Raw genomic sequence first — 19,548 nt, forward strand, 5'->3', positions numbered from 1 at the left:
CTCGGAGGCTGTGGATGCTGGATAACGAATACCACAGTATGCGCTCTACAACCTTGCCTCACTCCATTCTCGACTACTGCCATCCTTCAATATCTATCAACTCTTATAATTGCAGTCTAGTTTCTGCATAATTTGTAGGTAACTTTTCACTCCCTATATTTTATCCCAGATAATTTCAGAATATCAGACAGTGTCTTCCAGTCAACATTGCCAAAATCTTTTTCTAAATCTACAAATGTTATAAATGTGAGTTTGTCTTTCTTCAGCCTATTTTCTAAATAAACTGAAGGGTCTATATTGCATCACACATTGACACATTTCCACAAAACCGAACTTATTTTTTACCAGATTAGCTTCTATCAGTCATTCTATTCTTCTGTAGATTATTCATGTTATAATTTGGCAACCACATCTTATTAATGTGATGTTTGGTAATACCTGGCTTCTTAGATATGGAGATTAATATATTATTGAAGTCTGAGGGTATTTCACATGTCTTATATATCCTGTGCATGAGGTGAAACAGTTAGTCTTCCCAAAGATTTTAATATTTCTGATGAAATGTTTTCAACTTCAGGTGTCTGGTTTCTAGTGAGGGTTGTCAGTACTGTGCCAAATTGTTCTCACAGTATTGCATCACTCATACCTATAGTATTATTAAACAGACCTGCTTCCTGACTGATAATTCATAACCCTTTCATTTAAAATAGTAGTTATACTATTCTGGGTCTGTTTCACTACATTCCAAATGGAGTTAAGTATGTTGACAGAATGACTGCATTCTGTCCTTGTTGATTAGTTTATAAGGAAAGCTATTTCCAAATAACAATGTAAGTTTATCATGGAGTAGATTAAACTTTTTGTCAGCATTTGGTTCGTTAAAAATTTCATCCCAATTTGTCTCTTATCAATTATTGTTAAAAATGTTTATCCTGGAGTCATTAATTACTTTAACTGAATTTGGAGTGACTGTGAAGATGAAATTAGACTACTGTTATTACAGCATGCACAGAGACTTTTAAAGAATCAGTCTTCCCATGCACCATATGTGATAAAGATGGGAAGAAACCCTAGCATGTGGTATCATGTTAACTACTCTCTGTCACGCACTTCACAGTATTTTGCTGAGTTTGTAGATAGATGTAGATATCTTTCCTACAGTCATACTGTGTTTACCAGTTTGTACTTTTTTACAATCTCATTTTTTAGATATCTGTATTCCCTTTTTACATGATATATTTGCTGCATTTTTATAGATCTTCATTTGTATCAGCTGAATTTAATATGTCTTGTGTCTACCATAAAGAACAATAAAATATGTAGCAGTTAGCTCTCAGGAACTCATTATTCGGAAGTGGTACTCAGAACAGTGTCTCTCTCACGTTGCAGAGGTGCTTGAACCCATCCATCCAAGATCAAAACCAAACTTTTTGTTCTTTGATCACTTCAACACTTCAGCACTCTTTAACTCCACATGGCAAAACTCTTAAGTACTGCCATTAGTATGGCCAATTCAAGAACATTTTTCCACCCCCTTTTCCCACTACTAATTGTGAAGCACACTGTATAGCTTTACATCCCAAGCGGCTGATACTAACTATGATATGTCTTGTATATAAATCTTACCGTTGTGGTACTTCTGGTGCTCGTCTGAGCTTGGCACCCGATGTGGTGGCTTGTGTCGCTCAGACTTGAAACTAACCCTGGCCATTAGAAACATATAAAAGTAGAAAGAACTGGTATTTCCTTTCTCACTTTGGAAAACTAGGATACAATAGGTACCATTACTTTTATACGTGTCTATTGGCAGTACTTAGCATTTTTGCTATTGAAGGTAAGTACTGGCAAGCAATTCTGTCTTTCTGCAATTTTATAGTTTTCTCAAGTGAATTTTCCTTTCAGCACAAAGTGTATGAAATTGTAGTTACAGAGTATGATGGCCAACAACAGTATGTTTGTGTCTTATCTCTCTGGAATAACTGAGAAAGAAAAATTTTAATTTGTCAAGATAAAAGATATTGATTTCAGTCAGCTATAATCATTCTGCTACTATTAATAGATATGAACAAGTCTGAAACGAAGAGCCAAAATTTGAAGACAAATATCAGTGGCTAATGTGACACTAAAATTACACCACATGGCCTTATAACTCTCAGAGACTTAAACACAATAACTATACAGCATCCAGAGTACTTGCTTTTAGGAGTGAGGATTAATGACTTAAGATTTTGTTTCTGTTAAGGGAAGGGAGATTTTTTGCTTGACATTGTAGTACATCAAGAGTGCTTGTGTGGTAACAATAACAGATGTTGTGTTGTGACAACCAAACAGCCAAATCCTATGGTATGTCAGGGTTTGTGTAGAATGTGTGTGTGTATGTATTTTAGATGAAACTCTTGAGACCCAATGGAAACACCAGCATCAGTTAAACAAATTATTTCAAATGATTGTATAGAAAATGTGGAGAGTGAGAATATTAGTTGTCAACTGCCAGACTATTCACAGAGGAGTTGCAGACCTCAGCTGTGTCATACACAGCTGTCGCCCCCACATCCTAGTAGGGACTGGAAGTTCGTGAATTCCAGAGTAGAGATTAGGGAAATATGTGACAACACATGGAACATATATCATAAATATAGAGTAGACTGTCCACGAGGAGGAGTGTTTATGGCAACAAGGAGAAACATTATGTCTAGTGAGGTCTAAAGTGACCTGATGTCTGTGAACTAATATGGATTAGAGTAACTAAGGTAGGCAGACTTAGATTAATAATTAGATGTTTCTGCCAACTACCACATCAGAAATAGTGGTCGCACAGTAGTTAGAAAATTGCCTAAATTTGAAAGCACAGAAATACACCAAGCATAGGGTTGCAGTAGGTGGTGATTTTAACACGCCCAATATTGACTGGAAAAACTACACATACCTTATTGGTGGAAAGGATAGATAGTCTCACAAAGTAGTACTGAATATACTGTTTGATAACTGCTTCGAACAATTAGTCCGACAATCCACACATAAAAGATATATTTTAGGCCTCCTGTTTGCAGACAGACTCAGTCTTTAAGAGAACATAACTTAGGGCACAGGTATTGGAGATCATGATGCCCTTAGATTAGATCAGATTAAATTAGGAGCAATATTCAACGAAAGTAAAAAGAAAAGTCATCAAGAAAGCTAGAAGAATGCTTATATTGGCTGAAGAGAAAAACAGTCACTATCAGGTTACTTACAGGATGAACTGGTAACTTTTACTGCATTGGTTTGCATATAAGGCACACCAGAGTGTAAGCTACACCTTTAATATTGAGGGGGAAACAGAAGAAAACTCCAAAGGAGAAACATTATGTCACATGAGACTTTTACAAAAATGTTCACAATATGGTCACATTTGATCACATTTTTATGTTGTAATGTAGATAAATTACATACAAATACCAGCCTTATAATCATAGTCTTCACAGATGTCACTGTTAACTTCACTACCAGTATCAAACCTTTTGATGAATCCAATCACATGTAAGGTTCAGTGATTGCAGTTATGTTTTTATGGACAGTCTTTAAATAGCTTGTTCATAACAGCATCAAGCCCTCACAATTTTGATGTCATACTGTAGGTATCAAAACTTAGATCTGCATTCACTGTTTTATTCAGTACTTAGGTGTGAGGTGACCTTTAAAGGCATCCAGCACTGACATAGCTCTCTTACTGAATAGTGCAACAAGGCTAGGCGCTCCATCATTAATTCTGTTGCCATCCAGTCTTTTTTATTGGCAATGGATCACTAACCCCTTGGGGAAAGTTTCCTTGGGCAAATTCAAAAATAAGCTGCTTGGATGATAGCAAGTCAGTACAGCCCATACTTAAGTGTAACAGAAATGCTCAGAAATGAGAATTTTTGGAAGAAAGATGATGTAGTTGCCACATCATTATGTTAAGCAAATTTATAGAACTTGTATTCAAAGAAGACTGTGTAACCGTTGTGCTGCCACCACTATATTTCTCACATATAGATCATGAGGCAAAGACAAGGAAGATTAGGTTGTGTATAGATGCATTTTCACTTTCTGCAGCTGCAAATGGAACAGGAGAGAAAATTTATTATATTGGTGTGAAGTAACCTCTGCCATGCACTGTACAGTGGCTTGCAGAGTATAGATGTAAATGTAATCCTAACCCTAATACTCCATTTTATGCTCACACTTTAGTACCTTTTTGGAGATTGAGAATCTTATCTGTGTGAATCAATATGAATTCTGCGAACACTATTGTGAAACTCAACTCATTATGTTCATCTATGAGATCCAAAAAATAGTAAACAGTGGTACCCAGGTTGATGCCATATTCCTTGACTTTCAGAATGTGTGCAATAGAGTTCCACACTGTTGACTAGTGAACAAAATACTGAATATAAGAGCAGGTATCTGATTGGACTGAGGATTTCCAGCACCTAAAACTTAGCACATCACAATCAATGGAGAGAAACGAGCAGATATGAAAGTGACCTTGGCCATACTACAAGAGAGTGTTGCAGAGCAGAAATGTTCATAATATATATAAATAGTTCACTGGATAATTGCAGAAGTTCTGAGAATGTTCACATATAATGATGTTGTGTATAGTGAAGTTGTAATTCCTGAAATATGGAATAAAATATAGAAATACCTGGATAAACAAATGTAACACATTATGCTCAAATAGGTGGAAAGGTCCATTATTAATGAATAGCTACTGGAAGAATCTTCAGGAACTGAGAGTCAATCATAACACACACATCCGTCATTTGACCGATTCTTGAGTATTGCTCATTAATATAGGGATGTTACCATGAAGGATTAATAGAGGATACAGAGGTGGTCCAGAGAGGAACAACATGTTTTGTCATGGGCTGATTTAGTAGGAGCATGAGCACCACGGAGATGTGTCATGGAAAAATTCTGAGAACACACACTTTTCAAGAAAAGTGAAGCCACATGCTGCTTCCTCCCACATAAATCTTTTAAAATAGTCATGTTGGTAAAATCAGAGAAATTTGAACTCCCTGAACCCTTACTGACACTCTTTCTACACATGAACTATTCATACAAGGAACACTGTTGGCAACACTGCGCCGAAGCGGACTCTTTGAGCATTTGCTGCACTAAATAATTATAAAAAGCGTTGTTATTAAGCTATTTTTAAATGTCTACAGGTGTTATAAATATAATATAAGTGTTGTTAAAATAGTGGAAGTGTTAGTGAAGTATAAATTAAGATTAAATGGTGTAAGAAGCATATTTTTCTTCTCGCGCCTGTAGCACGAATCCTAGGCCTAATTTCACGTGCGCGAATCGTAAGTAAGCAGTGAATTAAAATTATAGGTAAACGTTTCCAGGTGGTAGAAACATATTATAAGTGTTGTTACATTAGTGGAAGTGTTAGTGAAGTGTTAAATAAGATTAAAAGGGGTAAGAAGTTTATTTTCCTTCTCGCTCCTATAGCACAGATTTTAGGCTTAATTTCACACGCACGTATCGTAAGTAAACAGTGACTTAACTTATATGTAATCACCAGTTTTTTTATTCATTACTCTTTCAATTTGTTTATATCTGCCTGAATAGTTTCTAGGGTTCTTTGTTTACGTATTAGTCAGTACTTAAATCAGTTTATACGATTTCTGTTTTTGCCATGAGTGAGAAGTGTGTGATATGCCGTAGGATCGTTAGTTCCGGGGTATGGTGTGATGGGTGTTGTAGTTTCTTTCATTGGGGCGAATGTAGTGGCGTGGGAAATGGGGACATAAATGAGGCTCACCAGTGGTATTGTAGGATCTGCAGTAGAGATAGGAAAATACTGGAACAGGAAGGGAAAATTGCAGCTCTTCAAGCTGATCTAGACAAGGCAAGGGAGGATCTGGACAGGTTAAAGAGGGAGAAGGGTGAACAGAGGTGGGAAGTGGCAACAGGTAATAGGGGGAACAGGCAAAGGAGAGCATCAGACAGCTTTATGATAAATCTTGAAAATAGAGTTGACCTGTTGCCTCAGTCAGAATCGGATGAGCCTCATGTAGCTGAAGCTGTAGAAAGGGCACAACAAGCTTTCAAGGACTTGAAAAAGGTAGGGAAATTTGTAAAGAGAAAGAAAGTTCTGTTGTTAGGTAGTTCCCACGGTAGAGGTGTTGGCCAACTACTGCAGGAAAATCTAGGTCCAGAGTACCAGGTCACAAACTTTTTCAAGCCTAGTGCAGATCTGGGTCAGGTAACAGAGGATATAGGTTCTTTATGCAAGGATTTCATGAAGGAGGATGCCGTGGTTATAGTGGGTGGTCCGGGAAATAGCATTGACAGAGACTCTGAATATTCCATAGACATAGAGAGTGACCTGGTGAATAGCATACGAGTGTGGGACTTGTGTCTGTGTTGAGACGCCATGATCGGCCTCATTTGAACTCTTCTGTAGGGAGGGTGAACTTGGAGTTGGAGTGGCTGCTTAGGATGGATATATGATCCCATATCGGTTTGATTCCTGTGGATGCTATTGATAGGTGGGACTACACTAGGCATGGCCTTCACCTCAGTAGGAAAGGGAAGGGAAAACTGTCTGGGTTGATTGCAGAAAACTTAAGGGGGGACACTGTCACAAGTGGTAAAATACCAGTGGTCACAGTTGTCAGAGGGATGCCTTTTTTAGGATAGGGAAGGGGGATAGAAAACGAGTTTTAAGAGAGATTGGCAGACACACTCAGTTTGAGAAAACAGATGAACAGGAGTCAGATTTTAGCATACAGCCTCCATTTAAACAATGTTTAACAGAAAGTAATCAGAAACTGCCAGTTCATCTTCACTAAAGCAGTTATAATCCCATTAGTTTGCAGTATCAGTTATCTTTATTACACCAGAACATTTCAGGACTCAGAAATAAAGTTGATGAACTACTCATTTGTATCAATGAAATGAATCATCTAACCAAATTGACATAATCTGCCTCTCTGAACATCAAGTGACCACTGGTATAGATATGTTAGACATTTCAGGATTTAAGCTAGCTTCCTACTTCTGCAGAGTAGATATGGATGGAGTAGGAGTTGCCACATTTATTAAAAACTGCCATAAATTCAAGAACATTGACATTAATAAATTCTCAAATGAAACAACAAGTTTACTGTTACCAGTCACCGTTTTATTTTTTCCATGACGCGTTTCGAAGGTTTAAACCTCCATCATCGGGTGGATTTACATTAGTTAGTATTACATATGTGTGTATGTTGTGTTACGGCTTTGGAGGAACTTGTGGCACTGCCTAGTGGAGAAACAAGACACTATTTCAGAATATGGTTTTGGATAACTTTTGACAAAAAATTAAACTGATATCTAATGGTAAACTTTAATAAGTAAACTAGAGCACCTCCAGTGGTCACAGGTTCCTTTTTCTGTCTTAACACTTCACATGTATACTGCCACATTTGTAAACAAATATGGCGTCTGGAATCAGCTGGGTGCAAGGTTCATACAGCAGAAGAGAAGACATAATCGCAAAGTGCAAAGAAAATACATTGTAACAACATTATTACAGAATAAATGTTTAAATCATTTGGAGGTGTTTGTTTTGAGATGTCAAATATATGTGTGTGTACTTCAGGTGGTATATAAATCCAATTTTGAAAGGTTAAAACAGCTAAACATTCATATTCGTTTATGCAATCAGGTGAAATGTTAAAATGGCTTAAACTTCATACTTGCTAATAACAATTAGGTAAAATGTTACAGACTTGAATTACAATGATCATATTGGCTACAGCAGTAAAATCATAAATAGATGACACTCTTAGAAGAAAGAGAGAGAGAGAGAGAGAGAGAGAGAGAGAGGAAGGAGTGATTATATGAGAGCAAACATTTACATGGCAAGGAGTCTTAGGATTACATGTTGCATATATTAGCTGCCTAAAGGTTGGGGTAATACACTGGTTAATGTTATAAAGTATGCAGATAAATATACACTCCTGGAAATTGAAATAAGAACACCGTGAATTCATTGTCCCAGGAAGGGGAAACTTTATTGACACATTCCTGGCGTCAGATACATCACATGATCACACTGACAGAACCACAGGCACATAGACACAGGCAACAGAGCATGCACAATGTCGGCACTAGTACAGTGTATATCCACCTTTCGCAGCAATGCAGGCTGCTATTCTCCCATGGAGACGATCGTAGAGATGCTGGATGTAGTCCTGTGGAATGGCTTGCCATGCCATTTCCACCTGGCGCCTCAGTTGGACCAGCATTCGTGCTGGACGTGCAGACCGCGTGAGACGACGCTTCATCCAGTCCCAAACATGCTCAATGGGGGACAGATCCGGAGATCTTGCTGGCCAGGGTAGTTGACTTACAACTTCTAGAGCACGTTGGGTGGCACAGGATACATGCGGACGTGCATTGTCCTGTTGGAACAGCAAGTTCCCTTGCCGGTCTAGGAATGGTAGAACGATGGGTTCGATGACGGTTTGGATGTACCGTGCACTATTCAGTGTCCCCTCGACGATCACCAGTGGTGTACGGCCAGTGTAGGAGATCACTCCCCACACCATGATGCCGGGTGTTGGCCCTGTGTGCCTCGGTCGTATGCAGTCCTGATTGTGGCGCTCACCTGCACGGCGCCAAACACGCATACGACCATCATTGGCACCAAGGCAGAAGCGACTCTCATCGCTGAAGACGACACGTCTCCATTCGTCCCTCCATTCACGCCTATCGCGACACCACTGGAGGCGGGCTGCACAATGTTGGGGCGTGAGCGGAAGACGGCCTAACGGTGTGCGGGACCGTAGCCCAGCTTCATGGAGACGGTTGCGAATGGTCCTCGCCGATACCCCAGGAGCAACAGTGTCCCTAATTTGCTGGGAAGTGGCGGTGCGGTCCCCTACGGCACTGCGTAGGATCCTACGGTCTTGGCATGCATCCGTGTGTCGCTGCGGTCCGGTCCCAGGTCGACGGGCACGTGCACCTTCCGCCGACCACTGGCGACAACATCGATGTACTGTGGAGACCTCACGCCCCACGTGTTGAGCAATTCGGCGGTACGTCCACCTGGCCTCCCGCTTGCCCACTATACGCCCTCGCTCAAAGTCCGTCAACTGCACATACGGTTCACATCCACGCTGTCGCGGCATGCTACCAGTGTTAAAGACTGCGATGGAGCTCCGTATGCCACGGCAAACTGGCTGACACTGACGGCGGGGGTGCACAAATGCTGCGCAGCTAGCGCCATTCGATGGTCAACACCGCGGTTCCTGGTGTGTCCGCTGTGTCGTGCGTGTGATCATTGCTTGTACAGCCCTCTCGCAGTGTCCGGAGCAAGTATGGTGGGTCTGACACACCGGTGTCAATGTGTTCTTTTTTCCATTTCCAGGAGTGTACATTTGTGCCAGTAGTTGATGTACATACAGTTTTAAGCTGACAAGGGGTACAAGCTGTTGGTGTGATGGATTATCTGTGAATGAGGTCAATCTCTTGTACTCTTGGCAGCTGTCAATATTTATGGTAAATATTAGGATGTGTGTGTGTGTGTGTGTGTGTGTGTGTGTGTGTATTTTAAGAGTGTAGGCAGTTGCTGAAAACAGAGATGATACTATTGTAAATATTGTCATTTTTGTCATTTAAGATGGATTCTGGTTGTTTCATTTGGTGTCTGTATATTTGGAGTGTTTCAAGGATGTCTAGTTTCCTGCCTTTTGGTTGGATGTGTAGGATGCTAATACTTGTGTTGTTAACATGGTGATTTGTTTCATGTAGGTGGGAAGCTATTGCTGATGTGTGGTATTTTTTGTTTTTTAGTGCTGCCATGTGTTCCTTGAACCTTATCTCAAATGATCTGCCTGTCTGGCCTATGTAGAAGCAGTCACAGTCCAAACATTCAATTTTGTACACACCTGTGTGATGAAGTGGATTTCGTGTGCCGATGTTGTGGGGTAACTTCTGTCCAATCTTGTTGTCTGTTGTAAAGGATATGCTTATGCCTTTCCGTTTGAAGACATTAGCAATCTGGTATGAAATGTTACCCAGAAAGGGGATTGTATGGAAGATGTTATTTTCTTTTTGTTTTTTGTGTTGTGATTGCTTTGCCATTATTGAGTGTTTTAGAGTGTCTACTATGGAGCAGTTATAGCCATTTTCAATAGCTGTTTGTTTTATTATTTCAATTTCTTGATCACATTTATCTTCTGAGAGTGGTAACTGGATAGCTCTATTAATCATGTACCGGTATGCTGCCATTTTGTGTGCTGCGGGGTGGCAAGAGGAGTTGTGGATTGTAGTATGTGTTGTGGCAGGCTTCCGATAAATTTCAAACTGATGTCTGTTATTCTTTATTGTAATGGTAAGGTCTAGGAAATTTATACTGTCATCTTTTTGGTGTTCAACTGTGAATTTTATGCTTTCATGGGAGTTGTTGAAAAACTGATTCAACTCACTGATGTCATCTTTTGTGCCTTTGATTAAAATTATGATATCATCTACATATCTGTAGTAGTAGATGATATTTTTGAGGAGGTGGTGATTGGAATTCAAGATTTTGTCTTCTAGGTTACTTATAAATATTTCTGCTAACAATCCGGAAAGATTTGAGCCCATTGCCAGACCATCTGTTTGTTTGTAGATTTTATTGTTAAATTTAAAATAGTTGTGTGAAAGTGTGAATTCAAGCAGGTCCATTAGTTCTTTAATGTGAGTTGAAGGGATTTTTTTGTGTTTATGTAGATTGGCATTAATTATTTGTAGCGTGGGATCTATTGGCACAGATGAATAAAGGTTTTGTATGTCAAATGAGGCAAGTATGGCTCCATCAGGTACTTGTATGTTTTTGACATATTGTGTGAATTCTGTTGTGTTTTTAAGTGTTCTCTCATTATTGAATGTGTATGCCTGTTTGAGAATTCTGAACCATTAACCAGTGTATTACCCCAACCTTCAGGCAGCTAATATATGCAACATGTAATACTAAGACTCCTTGCCATGTAAATGTTTGCTCTCATATAATCACTCCTTCCTCTCTCTCTCTCTCTCCTCTCTCTTTCTTCTAAGAGTGTCATCTATGTATGATTTTACTACTGTAGCCAATATGATCATTGTAATTCAAGCCTGTAACATTTTACCTAATTGTTATTAGCAAGTATGAAGTTTAAGCCATTTTAACATTTCACCTGATTGCATAAACGAGTACGAATGTTTAGCTGTTTTAACCTTTCAAAATTGGATTTATATACCACCTTAAGTACACACATATATATTTGACACCTCAAAACAAACACCTCCAAATGATTTAAACGGTTATTCTGTAATAATGTTGTTACGATGTATTTTCTTTGCACTTTGCGATTATGTCTTCTCTTCTGCTGTATGAACCTTGCACCCAGCTTATTCCAGATGCCATATTTGTTTACAAATGTGGCAGTATACATGTGAAGTGTTACGACAGAAAAAGGAACCTGTGACCACTGGAGGTACTCTAGTTTACTTATTAAAGTTTACCATTAGATATCAGTTTAATTTTTTGTCAAAAGTTATCCAAAACCATATTCTGAAATAATGTCTTGTTTCTCCATTAGGCAGTGCCACAAGTTCCTCCAAAGCCATAACACAACATACACACATATGTAATACTAACTAACGTAAATCCACCCGATGATGGAGGTTTAAACCTTCAAAACGCGTCATGGAAAAAATAAAACGGTGACTGGTAACAGTAATCTTGTTGTTTCATTTGATGTCAGTAACAGTCACGGTAAAGCCTAACCTAAAATTGTTCGCATTTAAAGTTAATAAATTCTGTTTAGAGCAGCATCTAGAAGCATGTGCAACAGAAGTAGAATTCCATAACAGATCCTATATAATAGTAACTATTTACCGAGCACCTGCAGGAAATTATAATCTATTCATAAATCATCTAGAAGCTCTTTTGGGTTATTTAACAGGAAGAAACAAAGAAATTTTGATTGCTGGTGACTTTAATACAGATTTTCTAATGCAATCTTCCAGTAAACATTTACTGCAGGTAGTAATGTTGTCCTTCAATCTAACTCACACTGTAAACTTTCCAACTAGGATCACTAAATCCTCAAGGACAGCCATTGATAACATTTTTTAGACAAATCAAAGGAACAAAATCATATCATAAAACCTGTAATAAATGGACTATCAGATCATGACACGCAGCTCCTTGTTTTAGATGTAAATTCTAAGCAGATTATCAAGACTGCTAAATCTGAGTACAGGAGAGTATTCAATCAACCAAAACTTGAGTGTTTTAGAAAGCTGCTCAAAGATATGAACTGGAAAGATGTTTATAGTGCTCATGACATGAATGAAAAATATAACACATTCATAAACAATGTCAGTACCATGTTTGAAAACTGTTTTCCTCTAAAAGTTACTCAAATTAAACAGAAGTCTATAATAAAACCATGGATCACACAAGGAATAAAGATTTCCTGTAAGACAAAAAGGAAAATGTATCTGTTGACCAAGAATAGCTCCAATGCTTATGATTTAGCTAAATACAAGGAATACTGTAAAATATTAAAAAAAGTAATTCAGACATCTAAACAAATGCACTACGAGAAGAAGATAGCAATGTCAGGGAACAAAATAAAAACAATACGGGATATAGTGAAAGAGGAGACTGGTAGAACCAGAAAGGAACAGGAGCAAATAGCACTAAGGGTAGACGACACATTAGTAACCGATGGGCATAGGGTGGCAAATCTATTTAACATGTACTTTATATCCGTTACTGATAGAATGGGATTGTCAGGATCAGTAAATAATGCCCTTGAATATCTGAAACTAGCCTTTAAAAATAGCTTCAGGTACATGAATATGTCACTCACTTCACCAAAAGAAATAACTTCCATAATAAAATCTTTAAAAACAAAGCATTCTAGTGGTTACGATGAAATATCAACAAAGTTAATTAAGGCATGTTCTTGTGAGTTTAGTACAATTCTAAGTTACTTGTGTAACCAGTCAATTATAACTGGGACATTTCCTGACTGGCTGAAATATGCAGATGTTAAGCCTCTATTCAAGAAAGGGAAGAAAGAGATGCCACCAAACTACAGACCGATTTCACTTTTGCCAGCATTCTCAAAAATTTTGGAAAAAGTAATGTACAGACAGCTTCTCAACCATATGACCACAAATAATATATTATCAAGAACACAGTTTGGATTTCTGAAGGGTTCTGATATCGAAAAGGCTATTTACACCTACAGTGAAAATGTACTTTATTCATTAAATAACAAGTTACAAGCAGCAGGTATTTTCTGTGATTCCTTTTAAATAAATTAGAACTCTATGGTGTCACGGGCAGTGCTGCAAAATGGTTCAAGTCATACCTCGCTAACAGGAAACAAAGGGTGTCAGTGCAAGGGACTAGTGAATTAAGTCATCAGTCATCATCAGAATGGGAAGAAATTACATGTGGTGTCCCACAAGGATCCATCTTAGGGCCATTGCTTTTCTTGTGTACATTAATGATCTTTCATCAGTTACACTGCCAGAAGCAGAGTTCGTTTTGTTTGCAGATGACACAAGTATTGCAATAAATAGTTTGTCGAGTGTAGTTCTAGAAAGATCTGCTAATGATATTTTCATGGATATTAGTAAATGGTTTAATGGTGTTAGCAGACATAGGCGACATAAAAGTGAGAAAACTTGCATACTTTGCCTCCTTTCATTCCATAACGTCATATGGTATAATATTTTGGGGTAACTCTTCAAGTCAAACAAAAGTTTTCAGAGTCCAAAAGTGTGTAATACGTATTATTTGTGGAGTTAATTCACGGACGTCTTGTAGAAACCTCTTCAAAGAACTGGGTATACTAACTACTGCCTCTCAGTATATTTACTCCTTAATGAAATTTGTCCTAAATAATATATCTCTTTTTCCAACAACCAGCTCGGTTCATACATACAATACCAGGAACAAAAACGATCTGCACAAGGACTTAAAAGCACTTACTTTAGTTCAAAAAGGGGTCCACTACTCAGGAACACTCATCTTCAATAATTTGCCAACAAACATAAAAAATTTAGTTACAAATAAAGATCAGTTTAAAAGGAGCCTGAAAGACTTACTAGTGGCCAACTCCTTCTACTCCATTGACGAATTTTTTAATAGAAACAAATGATGTATTGTGTATATTCATACTATTAGTATTGTTATTTCAGCTTTTTTTTAAAAAAAAAAAGAAAAAAAAGTGACACGTTCCATATCCAGGAGGATCTCCTCAACACGGATCTATGGAACGAAAAACTAATCTAATCTAATCAAACAGGAAGGCAGGAAATACTCTCCACCACACACTGAATGTTGTCATGGATGTAACCTTTTGTGCAATGATATATGTTCAAGTAAGTCAGGAAACTGATCATTAAAATAACTGGCAGGCATAAGACAAGCCTCATCTGTGAATAACACATCTGTATGTGAATGGCATTTTGATGAAGACACCAGTGAAAAAATTCTATATGGGATGCAAAATTGGATAGTTCTTGTATTTGCATTTTCTGAAGGTAGCATATGTGTAGACTGTAATCCTGCAATACCCTCCAGATGATTACGTGCACTGTGGCTGACACATGTGCTAGCCGAACATATCCTCAAAATCTAGTCTCCTCAAATCATGCCTTCCACTGCCAACATATTCATGATGGCAACTTCTTTTCTCATAATTACTGTTAATCTGCATCAAGGGTACTGTGTATGGACATCATCTATTCTTCCCCTGACCTCATCATAGAATATAACTAGACCTGAGAAGTTAAAACAGTTTTAATCCTAAATGGATCCTGAATGAACCATTTACAGACAAATGACAAGGATCACTCCGGGTTTAGGAACAGAACAACAACTCTCTGTGTCCCTCACTGATGACCACTGTTCAGAAACACTGAGACAAAAAGATGTATTTTCGATATAAAATTTAAAAAAAATCCTCTGTGTGCAACATACTGTCACTCGAAGTTTGTTGATGGGACCTTGAAACACCCTGTATTTCAGGAAATTTGATAAAGGTGAAGTGAACTTATGTTCAGCTGTCAACAATCAGTAGCAGGTAACAACATCACCCAAACAGCACAATGTCAAGTCACATTTGCAATTCCATACATATGACAGAAAATATCTGAGACATGGCAGCATTGTACCACACTTTACTAAGCTGAAAGCCAAGAACAGGGCTCACAATAAGAAATCACTTTTTAAAGAGGAATTTTTGGTGAGTATTCCATGAACAAGATTTGTTACTTGATAGTTATGATATGGAGACTCATACAATTGAAAGATTAAGTGTGAATATTGACTTTTAACCTATTACTTCTTCAATAAATGGCAGCCAAGTTTGTGCCTTCAACCTAGGTCTATTGTCATGCAGAAAATCTAAATTCTGTGGGAATATGGTAGACTATCTCATCACTTACCTACTTACCTGCAGTTCTACGCAAATTATTTTAGAATGGAGATTAAGTAATGCTTCTATTGCAATATAAAGGGCATAAATGCACCAGTTGTTTGCCACAAGTGCTGGCGATAGTACCATAAGAAATCTGCGACTCTTTTTGACAGCATTTGCATATGTCTCAGGGATCCCTGTAACAAATAAAAATAATGTAAATTTTCTTATGGTAATGGAAAGACCTTGGTAAGAAATCACCAAATAAGTTGAGATGTTAAGTCACCGATCGTCACATGAACAAGATTAGAACTTGGCTAGCTTTCAGGTGAATGGTTCTTCAGAGTTAGAATTTACACCCCCCCCCCTCCCCCACCTGCCCCCTCCTCCCACAAAAATTCACACACATATACACACACCAACACACCTGTACAGCTACATTGTCCTGGCTCACAACATTGTACCATTACTGTAACACAACTAAGCTGAAGGGTTGTGTTGGGTTGAGTGCACATAGGAAGACAGGAAAGCAGAGAGAGGGAGGGAGGAAGGGTTGGGGAAATGTGGTGGGTGGCTGGGAGGGAGAGGTAGCAGGTGCTTGGGATAGGAATGTTGCACTTGAGAGTAAACTCATTCTAGCTGCAGGCAGGAGGAGTTTTGCACAAGATATGATGACATGGAGGAGTGGTTTTTGGGGGATGGGTGTTGGAAGAAGATAGAACGAAGCAAGAGGGAGACTACAGGGAAGAGGGTGTAGGGAGCAGGATGAGAAGTTACAGGCATTGTGCAAATCTGAGATGAGTATGGAGTGCGGGTTAGCAGAGAACAAAATCAGGAAGATTATGCAATCGAAGGATGTGTTTCTAGGGCAGCTCCTACATACGTAATTCAGAGTCTGGTGCTTGATTTCAAAGGCTGCTTCACAGCATGTTCCATCTGGATTCTACCCAACAAACCCAGCTTTGTATCGCATAGATGTACGTGTGTGTACGCACACATGCGCGCACACTCTAGCTCTGATTAATCTGAAAGGTAGCAAAATTCTCAGTTTTTTTCAACAATTCAGCATTATTTTACTTGTAGACCTTTTACCTCCTTAAGTTATTTATTAATGTAAATCTTCTTAATAGCTTACTTTGAAATATTTCCTTGCATTAAATCCTAACTGGACTAAAACAGTAGGCAGATTATGGGATGGCATATTGTATTCACTATTTAAAATATTAAAGTATTCTCATTAAAATGTATTTATATAAATGAGAATGAACCATTATTGGTTGGTGATTCATGTTCAATGTGAAGGCAGACAAACAATAATGCAACTGGAACTGCTATTTAATCTAAAAAATACACTCCTGGAAATTGAAATAAGAACACCGTGAATTCATTGTCCCAGGAAGGGGAAACTTTATTGACACATTCCTGGGGACAGATACATCACATGATCACACTGACAGAACCACAGGCACATAGACACAGGCAACAGAGCATGCACAATGTCGGCACTAGTACAGTGTATATCCACCTTTCGCAGCAATGCAGCCTGCTATTCTCCCATGGAGACGATCATAGAGATGCTGGATGTAGTCCTGTGGAACGGCTTGCCATGCCATTTCCACCTGGCGCCTCAGTTGGACCAGCGTTCGTGCTGGACGTGCAGACCGCGTGAGACGACGCTTCATCCAGTCCCAAACATGCTCAATGGGGGACAGATCCGGAGATCTTGCTGGCCAGGGTAGTTGACTTACACCTTCTAGAGCACGTTGGGTGGCACGGGATACATGCGGACGTGCATTGTCCTGTTGGAACAGCAAGTTCCCTTGCCGGTCTAGGAATGGTAGAACGATGGGTTCGATGACGGTTTGGATGTACCGTGCACTATTCAGTGTCCCCTCGACGATCACCAGTGGTGTACGGCCAGTGTAGGAGATCGCTCCCCACACCATGATGCCGGGTGTTGGCCCTGTGTGCCTCGGCCGTATGCAGTCCTGATTGTGGCGCTCACCTGCACGGCGTCAAACACGCATACGACCATCATTGGCACCAAGGCAGAAGCGACTCTCATTGCTGAAGACGACACGTCTCCATTCGTCCCTCCATTCACGCCTGTCGCGACACCACTGGAGGCGGGCTGCACGATGTTGGGGCGTGAGCGGAAGACGGCCTAACGGTGTGCGGGACCGTAGCCCAGCTTCATGGAGACGCTTGCGAATGGTCCTCGCCGATACCCCAGGAGCAACAGTGTCCTTAATTTGGTGGGAAGTGGCGGTGCGGTCCCCTACGGCACTGCGTAGGATCCTACGGTCTTGGCGTGCATCCGTGCGTCGCTGCGGTCCGGTCCCAGGTCGACGGGCACGTGCACCTTCCGCCGACCACTGGCGACAACATCGATGTACTGTGGAGACCTCACGCCCCACGTGTTGAGCAATTCGGCGGTACGTCCACCCGGCCTCCCGCATGCCCACTATACGCCCTCGCTCAAAGTCCGTCAACTGCACATACGGTTCACGTCCACGCTGTCGCGGCATGCTACTAGTGTTAAAGACTGCGATGGAGCTCCGTATGCCACGGCAAACTGGCTGACACTGACGGCGGCGGTGCACAAATGCTGCGCAGCTAGCGCCATTCGACGGCCCACACCGCGGGTCCTGGTGTGTCCGCTGTGCCGTGCGTGTGATCACTGCTTGTACAGGCCTCTCGCAGTGTCCGGAGCAAGTATGGTGGGTCTGACACACCGGTGTCAATGTGTTCTTTTTTCCATTTCCAGGAGTGTAATAACAATTTAGGGATTTTAGAAACATTTATTGTTGGATTAATTCCAAATGAAATGTCTTGAAAAACATTTTGAATATTAAAATGAAAAGAAACATCATAATTTATATGTCACATAACTATGAAGTGGCAGTATCTGTTAAAAAGTAATTGAATAGCTAGACAAGTACCAACTTTTTCAAAGTACTGGTTTTCTTACTAATTACATTATTTACTTACAATAATTTTAGCATGTCATTGGCATCTAATAATAAAACAATGAGACAATTATTAATGGCAGCTTGTAGTTAAAATGACATACTGAGACAGTTTAAACTAATAGCTCCTTTACTGTTATTCACAAGTAACTGCACCACCATGAACATTCTTCTTCATAGTAAGGTCAGTAGCACACACGTGGCAATGAAGGTGAAATTACATTAGAGCGAATATTGCTTATCAGTTAATATCATAAAATATTCCTAAGTTGTTATACAGGAGAAACATACCTAACAATTTCACTCTAAACATCACACTAACTCTGATAACAAATGAATCAACTCATGAACCTTCAAAAAAAGATGCAGCCACGCTGAATTAAGTAACCTGAAGGAAGAATAGGGCATAATATAAGCAGTAAATGGTAGGCAGGTTGCACAGGGCTGGAAATGCTACAAAATGCAAGCATATTTTTCAGTGTTGGGGTTCTGTGACTAGAGTCAGCAATAGTAATAGCAAACTGTGTATTTGAAATTACGAATTGTTACTACATATATTTGCTCTTTGCTCATTCATCACTGCTTAAACACAAAAACAGCAATAGGGCTTGTTTCTGAAGAATCTGTATTTGAAATATGTGGTTTCTACCACAAGAACTGACCAGGAGATCAATCAACAGGCTGTTATAAAGCAGCATGCTTTTAATTTGAATTTCACTCTGTCCTGTGTTTTGCGCATCCCCCAAAATACGTCATGGCATTTCTCTTCAAAATGTTTCTCTCTCTCTTTTTCTTCTTCATTCCTGCTGAAGCAATTGTCTTTCATCGACACACATTAACATCATCTGTGTGTTACTGTAGTTATTATATTGACAAAAAACTTATTTATATATTTTATCAAAGAGTGAAATAACTCATAGTTGAGTATTCATTCTAGAATAAATGACTCTACACTTTGTATTTCTCTCTCTTCCAGCACCTGTTTTTTCTGTTGACAAAAACACTTGTATCCAATGGTGTACAATTTTGAAGCCTCTTTCATTACAGGCAAAGAATAGCCCATTTTTAATGTACACAATTTTGTCTTTTTTTCATTATGTCTTCTTTTTCCATGCAAGGTTACTTGACAAGTTTTTCTCTGGTCATTT

General features: G+C 39.3%; 1 protein-coding gene across 1 annotated transcript in view; it reads right to left on the reverse strand.

Moving 5' to 3' along the window:
* Nucleotides 1-19,548, reverse strand: part of LOC126456281 (X-linked interleukin-1 receptor accessory protein-like 2) — a 138,582-nt gene that overhangs the window by 2,531 nt on the left and 116,503 nt on the right. Inside the window, exon 8 of the mRNA XM_050092032.1 lies at nucleotides 15,468-15,628. Coding sequence (XP_049947989.1) covers nucleotides 15,468-15,628 — 161 coding nt within the window. The remainder of the gene's footprint in view (nucleotides 1-15,467; nucleotides 15,629-19,548) is intronic.

This window comes from Schistocerca serialis, chromosome 2 (genome assembly GCF_023864345.2).
Source record: "Schistocerca serialis cubense isolate TAMUIC-IGC-003099 chromosome 2, iqSchSeri2.2, whole genome shotgun sequence".
Classification (NCBI taxonomy): domain Eukaryota; kingdom Metazoa; phylum Arthropoda; class Insecta; order Orthoptera; family Acrididae; genus Schistocerca; species Schistocerca serialis.